The sequence below is a fragment of the Guillardia theta genome (assembly GCF_000315625.1).
Source record: "Guillardia theta CCMP2712 unplaced genomic scaffold GUITHscaffold_61, whole genome shotgun sequence".
Lineage (NCBI taxonomy): Eukaryota > Cryptophyceae > Pyrenomonadales > Geminigeraceae > Guillardia > Guillardia theta.
In genome coordinates, this window is record NW_005434613.1 from 55,998 (window position 1) to 64,847 (window position 8,850).

General features: G+C 55.3%; 3 protein-coding genes across 3 annotated transcripts in view; 1 reads left to right on the top strand and 2 right to left on the bottom strand.

The window, feature by feature from the left end:
• The window catches only part of GUITHDRAFT_74902 (hypothetical protein), a gene marked incomplete at both ends in the record, with an annotated part of 4,453 nt that extends 4,192 nt beyond the window's left edge, over window positions 1-261 (bottom strand). Inside the window, one exon of the mRNA XM_005828111.1 lies at window positions 197-261. Within this exon, the coding sequence (XP_005828168.1) occupies window positions 197-261 (65 nt within the window). The remainder of the gene's footprint in view (window positions 1-196) is intronic.
• A 3,472-nt stretch (window positions 262-3,733) lies between these two features.
• GUITHDRAFT_142120 (hypothetical protein) lies at window positions 3,734-7,316 on the top strand (the record flags this gene model as incomplete). Its single annotated transcript, XM_005828112.1, has 9 exons — window positions 3,734-3,821; window positions 3,880-3,953; window positions 4,006-4,074; window positions 4,127-4,177; window positions 4,230-4,345; window positions 4,389-6,611; window positions 6,850-6,885; window positions 7,086-7,185; window positions 7,236-7,316. The coding sequence occupies 9 exons, from the start codon at window positions 3,734-3,736 to the stop codon at window positions 7,314-7,316; spliced, it is 2,838 nt and encodes a 945-aa protein (XP_005828169.1).
• A 486-nt stretch (window positions 7,317-7,802) lies between these two features.
• Window positions 7,803-8,850, bottom strand: part of GUITHDRAFT_142121 (hypothetical protein) — a gene marked incomplete at both ends in the record, with an annotated part of 2,257 nt that continues 1,209 nt past the window's right edge. The window contains 4 exons of the mRNA XM_005828113.1: window positions 7,803-7,841; window positions 8,051-8,131; window positions 8,328-8,442; window positions 8,604-8,663. Of these exons, the coding sequence (XP_005828170.1) occupies window positions 7,803-7,841; window positions 8,051-8,131; window positions 8,328-8,442; window positions 8,604-8,663 (295 nt within the window). The remainder of the gene's footprint in view (window positions 7,842-8,050; window positions 8,132-8,327; window positions 8,443-8,603; window positions 8,664-8,850) is intronic.

Here is an 8,850-nt window from a genome sequence, read left to right on the forward strand (position 1 = left end):
TGAGCAGCTTTAGCAGTGTACATTCTGTCTGGGCCTAGTCGGGAGACAGCGACTCCCGGCCCATTGTCCCTGCATCAAACATGGGTTCATGATCTGGTCATTCAACGGATAGGGACACCCCATGCCCCCCTCCTTTCCTACCTCCCTCCCTCCCTCCCTCCCTCCCTCCCTCCCTCCCTCCCTCCCTCCCTCTCACCATGGCGCTTGGATGTCCTTGGCTGAGGACATGAAGATAATCGTCTTCAAGACATGCGTAGACATGGCAGCGAATCTGTCGGGGATCGAAGGTGCCAGGGCGAAGGTATACAGCGAAGGCGGGGGGGACTAGATGGAGGGGTACTGGTACTCGGCAAGATGATGTTTCGGGGTAGGGGTGAAATGACTACCACCCATCTTCCCTTTGAAATACGTGTATTTGTGAAGCTTAGTGGGTAGGGGTACCATGAAATTAAAGAGGGGGGGGTGATGAGGATATCTTTACTTTGTTGGGGTGGGGGTGGAAGGAGCGATTGGAAGCAGCACCGATCGTTGTAGTCTACTACCCCATTGACTGTACCACCCACCATTTATTCAGGTACCCACCGTATTTCTTAAGTACCCCACAATAGTTTTAAGAACCCAACATATCAATAGTCAAATTCAGGGTCTATTTACATATTTGAAGTACCATGACCCTCTTTCCCTCTGTCATACCCCTGTATTTTCAGCCGGCCACCAGAATCCTCTGGTCAATTGAACGGGTCATCCGAGGCTAGTCCTCTACACCCGCCGTTACCTCCCGCACCCACCAGTCTGCAACGAGCCTGCAATTGTCCGTTACGGTAGCCTTCAACTGGGGCTCAGCCTTCCAGCGGGGGCCATCATGGCAGCGGACCGGCGGTCCGTGACTGCCGAGACTCTCAGTGATTGAACAGCGGCTTGCAGTCCGTGCGGCGGCACTGCAGCGGCGGCACTGCACTCAGGCCTCGCCCGGCCGGACGCCTGGCGGGTCACAGGCTGCCGGACGCCCGGCGGGTCGGTCACACCGGGCTGCCGGGCCCGGCGGCGGCAGCCTGTGCGGCCGGGCAGCGCGCCGGGCCGGCGCCCGGCCCGGGCCACTGCCTCCGTGACTCAGTGAGGCCCGGGCGACCCTGTCACGGTCTGAAAGGTCTGACGCCGCGCCGCTCACGCCGCCCGGGCAAGTCAGTGTCCGATCACTCCTCACCGTGAAGAAGCCAAGTTGAGCCGTTTATCACATATGAAGAGAACCACTGAAACAAAACACCAAGATCCTCCTTTGCTGCTCGTCATTATTCACATCTCTGGTAGAGGAGCAGCTCCATTCTCCACACTGACACTTAAAAACAGAGGACCTAGCGTGAGTTTTCGAAATTACATCTTCACTTTTTCTTCTCTTTATCCGTTAACATCTGCAAAGTTTAGATTTCAGTCTGATCGAATTCACTTGACTTAGTTCTTACACTCTTCACTGCAGCAGCACCGAGGCATCCAGTGAAGGCTCCAAGAAGTCCAACGATGGGACCTGCAAGTTGGTACACATCAACAGGAATAAATTTATTTCAACTAGGCTTGCCTGTCATGATGTTCCAACGCAAGAAGGTGTAGATACCGAAGCGAGCCATGTCTGTGAGAACTCTCTCATTAGAAATTAGGGTTAACTCATCATGGATTTCGAATAGTTGTTTCTCGGGTATGCAAGCCAAGTCAGTAAACGAGCTCTCAAGTTATAGGGCGCAATACGAGGTGCTAGTGTTCGACATAGATCGCTAGTTACCTTGGATGTTGGGAAAAGAACAATACAAATATCCCTTACACTGTGTCCATCATCTATTCTAAGGCTTGCAATCATGAAATTCTAATGCTCACAACAAATTTGAGACAATGGTTCGAAGAATCAATGTTTGAGTGGGAATGGATACTAGAGAGTGTACATGAGCGGAAACAGAAATGAAATAGAAGAAACGGATGATAGCAGGATATCAAGTCTAAATGATCTTCCAACAGCATGTGGACAAGCTGAAGAATATCATTCAACATTTTTTGTACCACAGCATGAACAGTCTCAAAGAAAATACAAATTGAACAAAAAAAAAAACATTGCACTTCAATGATCTATGTGTTCTCCACTTAGATACCCTCTATTCTTGCTTTACAATCTTCTTCTTCCCTTGACCTCTTAGCCCAGGTGAGCGATTTGCTCCTTCCATTGCAAACTCCCACTGAAAACCCCTTGATTCGAACGATCCCCTCCACAGATAACTCTGCCTGCTGCATCAAGAACATCACATTGTAAGTTTGATATCTTTGACCCTGACTTTCCTAAAATCTTGCTTCCTGATAGGTGTCCGCCTCCCTCCGCCTCCCTTCCTCTCCCAGCCATCCCAGAGCGCCTGTAGTAGTCGTCGACATTCTCCTCGTCGACCCCACCCCACCCCACACCACCACCCTACCCCCTTGGAATTTTGTCAGTACCCTACCCATCATGCTGGGAATCACCAATCACTACCCTACCTTCTGATTTGACCTCCTTTCCTCTACCCCACCTTATCAAAATCCAATAAGAGATGCAAGAACCCCCCTCCCCTTTTGAACACCACCTTTTCATCACCCGTACTTGAACCAAGTAGTTTATGTGGTCATGTATCATCAGTACCTTCACCGGTATCCCACCTACCCACCTGACATGACCCCACCCATTCAAAATTGTATCAACTTGATTCACCCCACGCCCTCTCGACATAAAACACCCTACCCACTGAGACAAAATTCACCTACAATCCGGAGGAAGGGTACTATCACCGCTACCCACCCCCTGTTACGCCCGTTCCACCTACACCCGTTATCACCCTACCCCCTTGGTTACGATGATCTACCCCACCCACACGAATGAGTGATAACTACCCCCTTTTCGTATTCCATCGCCTCTACCCTGATACATGATCATGTACCCCATTTTTTACATAATCAACCACGGGTATAATTTACACCCCACCTTATCCCGTGATCAAAGGGGGTCATGATGACGGGATTTATTGTATAGGTAGGGGTGATGCACAAAGGGGTTATTCTGACTTCATCCATATGATAAAGGGTGGGGGTTACTGGGAAATCGTGGATGATTTGCCGATGGGGTGGGGTGCTCGTGATCAGCAGAGCATGGCGAGAAGCGAATTAGTAGTGTAGTTGGCTGCGACAACGGAGGGGGAGGGAGGAGGGGAGGAGAGACGGGGAGGGAGGGAGAAAGTGATTGGGTCTGATGTAGGCAATGAAGGAGCAGGAAGGAGAGCAGGAGGGATGCTCAGATGTCAACGAAGGAGGAAGTTAAAACATGTTCATACTCGTATGCATTCGCGTGCGAAAGGATCGCGGTCAGGCGACACAGGAGAAGTCGTCAGCCTTTGGGTGTCCGTTTTCCAATGATAGATGTGGAGCATGCGTGAAGGAGGAACTATGTCCACATGAGACAGAAGCACGCATGGATCCTCTGGAAATGCGTCGGCACAGTGAAGTTCAGTGTGGCCCGCAGGGAATGAGAGGAGGAGTCTTGGTGTATTGAGTCGACAAGGAGCGAAATGTAGAAATTGAAGTAGGATCATGATCATGGCGAGAAAGTGCATAGAAAGAAACTGAATCCAGAGCAGTTGTTGATGCTGGTTGACAGGGCATGGAAGGCTGAAAGAAGACCAAGAGACTGATTGAGGCTACATCTTTGAGGGACTGAACAGCGACGGCAATGGAGTCCTATCGCTTTCCCAGCGGGTTCCAAGTGACGAGAGAAGATGTCGACCACGTTCTCCTCCAGCGTCTTGGGCAACGGCTAGGTGCCGACTCATTGTGTTTGTCTTGATGCATTTGCCTGCCAGTGATGGACTTGAGCAGGTTCTGTTGACGAGAAAGACACAGTGCTGAAGATGCTGAAGAGCATGGTGCTCGATCGTGAGACGCTGGCTCTGGTTCCTTCAGCTGCTCTAGTTGCGACGCCTTGAGCTCACTAGCCGCTGCCAGGTCTCGGCAGATGAGCTGATATCAGAAGCCGAGATGAATGAGATGCAAGCGTTTGCGCTGAAGCTAGAAGTACAACCTACAAGTCATGTTGCAGTACAGTACAGCTGAAAGTTCTTCGCAGGATGGAGAGTGGGGCTCGTGGAAGCAGCAGCTGGGGTTAGCCAAGCCCGTGGTGACTATTCCATTGTGACACGCCGCGTCCTGACTTGCTGGCTCTCTTGAAGCATAAGTCTCCACCAGTCGAGGACAAACAACACTTTCAGGCAGCAGCCTCTCAGTCAGGATTCCCCTCCTTTAACTCGCAGCCCTCGTTTTCTCCCAACCCCGTGGCGAGCAACGGGTGAGCTTGCAGCAGACTAAATTCGACGTAACGTGAGTTCCAGGCCCTCCGCCCATCTTTCGTTCGGAGGTCAAGGACTCTTCCAGCAACCCAATGGCAGTCAGACTTCAGCTGCAGTCCAGCTGACTGAAGCGCCTCGAAAGCCAGAAGCGTCCAAACCTCCTCCTCAGAGCTCACAGCCGCCTATCAGCTTCAACAACTTGACCGCCGGGCAACCAACTCAGCCTTGGCAACAAGCTCAAGCCCCGCAGGGCCCCGGCACGAGCACATTCATGGACCCGGCAGGTAGCAAGGGAAATCTCTTCAGCTTTGGTGGAGGCGCTCCCAGCCAGGGCTTCATGGCACCGCAGCCCTCCCAAGCTCCGGCATTTTCGTTTCAACCAAAACCAGCTGTTGTCCAGCAGGACCTCAAGGCTCCTTCCAGCGTGCCAGCTCCTCTTCACGTGCAGCAAACGGTCGAGCCTCGCAAGAGCGAGCCGGAACCAGTGCACGAGCAGCAGCAGCAGCAGCAGCAGCAGGTACACAAGCAAGAGGCGCATGGGGAAGTGCCCGAAGGCACGAACGATGTAGAGCATGCGGGAACAGACGATCGGCCTCAGCAAGAGCACGTCAACGAGCCCGAGTACGAGGAGAGCGCTGAGATGCCCGACGGGGATGACACGGACTTTGCGGACCTGGTGGAGCATATCATCCTGATGATGTACAATCCGAAGGGAGACGATGACAGCGACGAGGCGGTCAAGTACAGCATTCGCATCGACAAGGTCAGGAACTTTCTGGACGCCTCTCCTCTCGCCTCCATGAAGAACGGGCAAGTGAGAGCGGACAAGGCGAAACTTGCGGCGCTGGTCGACGGCGGGGATGGAGTCGGGTTCACCGAGGAGGAGATGAAGACTATCGACGGCGTTCTCTTCAAGAAGTCGACGATGCCGGCCGCCCCAAAGTCTCGCGCAAAGCGCATCGTCGGGCGACCCAAGGCGAACCTGAACCTTAAGTACGGCTCAGTAGAGCTGGACCTCATTCATGTCTCTGGGTTTGACCGGCCCCCGCTGGCCAACTGGGAGGAGCTGGTGACGCTGCAGCAAGGGAGGGACCAGACGTTCGGCCAGGACCACGGAGGGTCGCTGGTGCCCCTGGAGCACATCGTGGTAGCGATCAACGAGTATGGCAGGCAGTGCGAGTGGAATCGAGACGACAGCGGCAGCTTCACCGTCCGCCCTATCCAGGCGGCCACCATCCCAGCTAGTCTGAGCGGCTTCAACATTGTGGCAACGGCTGAGACGGGGTCAGGAAAGACCATGTGCTTTGCCGTGGCGGCTCTGGCAGCGATCGAGCCCTCCAAACAGCGTCCTCAAGTGCTGATCATGGCGCACAACCGACCGCTGCTTGACCAGCTCTGTGACGAGGTAGACAAGCTCTGTGCTGCCTTGCGGGACAAGTGCGGGGTGAACTTGGCATGGGCCTTCGTGGACAACGAGCGGAGAGGCGGGCCGGCGATCAACACGCAGGCTCAGATCATTCTGTCGACGGCCAACCAGCTGGGCAACAAGGTGAGGGACAACCGGCTGCCGTGCGGGGACGTGAAGCTGTTGATCGCGGACGAAGTGGATGACATCTTTGCTCAATCGGGCGGACGAGAGTCGGCGGACGAGATCATAGTCAAAGTCCTCAGGCAGTGCGTGCAGCAGAACCCCAAGAGGCAGCGTCCCAAGGTCCTCTTCTTCTCGGCGACCATCGGCGACGACGAGAACGACCCCGACGACGTCCAGCTGAGGAGACTGATCGACCTGTGCGTCGACCACAAGTACATCCGCTTCCGAGTGCCAAGGAAGGACGTCGCTGGTATGACTCATCTGTTCATCAAGTGCGGGTCGGAGGCTGAGAAGCAGGGAGTGATGCCTTGGCTGCTGTCGGACATGTTCCTTGCCGGCTCGGCCATCGTCTTCTGCAAGAACAAGTCAGGAGGGAGAGTGTCAGTGGACTCGCTCATCTATATGGACAACGACTGTAGGAGGAGGAGGGGCCTGGGGGAGATCGACGGCGAGATCGGAGTGAACCTCCTGCAGGGGGTGCAGGAGTTCACGGCTGGATCCGACATCACGAGGGAGCAGAGGATAGAGATGATGAAGAGGTTCAGGGAGAACCGAGCTCATATCCTCATCGCCACGGACTCAGTCGCCAAGGGCATCGACGTGCCCAACGTGACCATGGTCGTGCAGATGGAGCTGGTGAAGGAGCAGGGGAGAGGAGGCTTCCAGTGGATCAAGTGAGGACCGGAGGGAGGGAGGGAGGGAGGGAGGAGGGAGGGAGGCGACGAAGGAGGAGGAGGGAGGGTGGGTGGGTGGGTGGAGAACGAGGCTGGAGGGAGGGACGGAGGGAGAGAGGGGGGTAAGGGGAGGGGCGGAGGGAAGGGAAAAGGGTGGAGGACGAGGACGAGGGAGGGAGGAAAGAAAGGAGGGAGGAGGACGAGGAGATGTAGTTAACCTGCTGACTTCTCCTCTCAGGACCAGGAAGAAGGCGCTGGATCAATTCCGCCACAGGTACTTGAGCTCCTGCACTTCCCCTTCCTCTCCTTCCAGCCTCCTTGCTCTCTTTATCCTTCTAGCCTCTCCTCCTCCCCCTCCTGCCCTCCCTCCTTTGAGCTGGAGCGTCCTTGTTCACATCCTGTCTCTTCCTCACCTCTCCCTTCCTCCTCCTCTCCATCCTCTCCTCCTCCTCTCTCTCCCTCACTTTGCTTCAGGTCCGGGCGAACGGCACGAGCCTTGCAGAAGGGCATCAACATCGTCCTGCTGCAGCCCAACGAGGAGGAGATCGCCCACGAGTACGTCCGCATCCTCCAGGTGGGTCCCGCTAGCTCAATGGCAGCTGGGCTCGAGCTGATCTGTCGCAGATCCTCCCGGACAACGTGAAGTTCATCTCGGCGTCGGAGGGAGCGAGCGTGCGTGAGTTCATCAACGATGCGCAGAACTGAGGAGGAGGAGATGGGGAGGGAGCAGGAGATGGAGCAGGAGCAGGAGCAGGAGATGGAGAGAGGGAAGAGGGAGGGAGGATGGGAGGGAAGGAGTGAAAATAATCGGTTCAATGGCATTCTTATGTTGCAATTCACTCGTGCTGTTCCGCCCGGAAATTCCTGAGAAGAACAAAAACAAGAACAATCAGCTTGTGAGGAAGTGGAGGAGAAGGGGAACGAGAAGGACGAAGAACGGAGGGAGGGGAGGGGGGGGCGAAGAGAGGGAAAGAAAGGGAGGAGGGTGGAGTAAGGGGAAGAGAAACAGGACGAGCAGAGGGGGGAGAGGACGATAATCAGTCTCCTCCTACCAGTACGATGCTCTGATGACGTCAATCTCCTTGGCTAGTCGTTCGAATCTGCTGCTCCTTCACTTTCTTCCTCCCCCATCCCCCATCCCCCATCCCTCTCCTCTTCCCCATCCCCCTCCTCTCCTCCTTCCCCTCCCTCTCACATTCTGCGCGCGGCAAGTCGGTTGTCCTCGCCTCCCTATCATGACATGAGAAGAAACATCCGCTGCTTCAACTCTCTCTCCGCCCTCCACTCACTACTGACCAGCTCTCTGCACTCCCTCTCTCCTCCTCTGCCTTCCTGTCGTACTCCCTGCTCCTGTCTGCTGCTGCTTTCGTTCGTTCTCACTCTCGATTCCTCCTACACCCTCTGCTCTGCTCTCCTCTGCCCTCCTCTCCTCTCCTCACATTCTCCAGCAGCAGCTCCGCCTGGAGCTCCAGCGCCCCGACCGGCGGAGAATCCGAGGAAGAGTAAGTCTGCAATGCATCCTGCAGCATGTCAGAGGAAAGGGAGAGGGAGAGGGAGAGGGAGAGGGAGAGGGAGAGGGAGAGGGAGAGGGAGAGGGAGAGGGAGAGGGAGAGGGAGAGGGAGAGGGAGAGGGAGAGGGAGAGGGAGGGGAGGGAGGGGGAGGGAGAGGAGGAAGGGAGTGGGAGCGCGAGGGAGTTCAGTTGGGGGATGACATACCACAAGTTCAGGGAAGTCGCGGATGGAGTGAGAGAGGAGGAGACCCCGGATGAAGGCCCAGGCGCTGTCGTTATGAGGAGAGAGAGAGAGTTCTTGAAGCGCCCACGTCATCTCCCTGCAGAGAAGCTTGAGATGATGGCACAGGAGGAGGAGGAGGAGCAGGAGGAGGAGCAGGAGCAGGAGGAAGTGGTGGTGGTGGTGGACGAGGAGGAGGAGGAAGAGAGAGCAGGAGAGGGAAGGGGAACAGCAGAAGAGAGGAGAGGGGAGGAGAAGTACCTCCTGCAAACTTCAAGGGACATGTCTGTTGTGTTCTTGAACAGGAAATAACGCTGATTCCTAGAGAACGGGTGGAGAGCACAGAGGAGGAGCAAATCGGAACAGGAAGACAGAAAAAGATGGAAAGATTGAGAGATAGAACAAGGTAGGGAGCAAGAGAGCAGAAGTGCGGCAAGGAGGGAGGCGGATCGGAGGAGGAGGCTGGAGAAGGAGGAGCGAGGAGGAGGAGGAGTCAGCAACCCCCTCC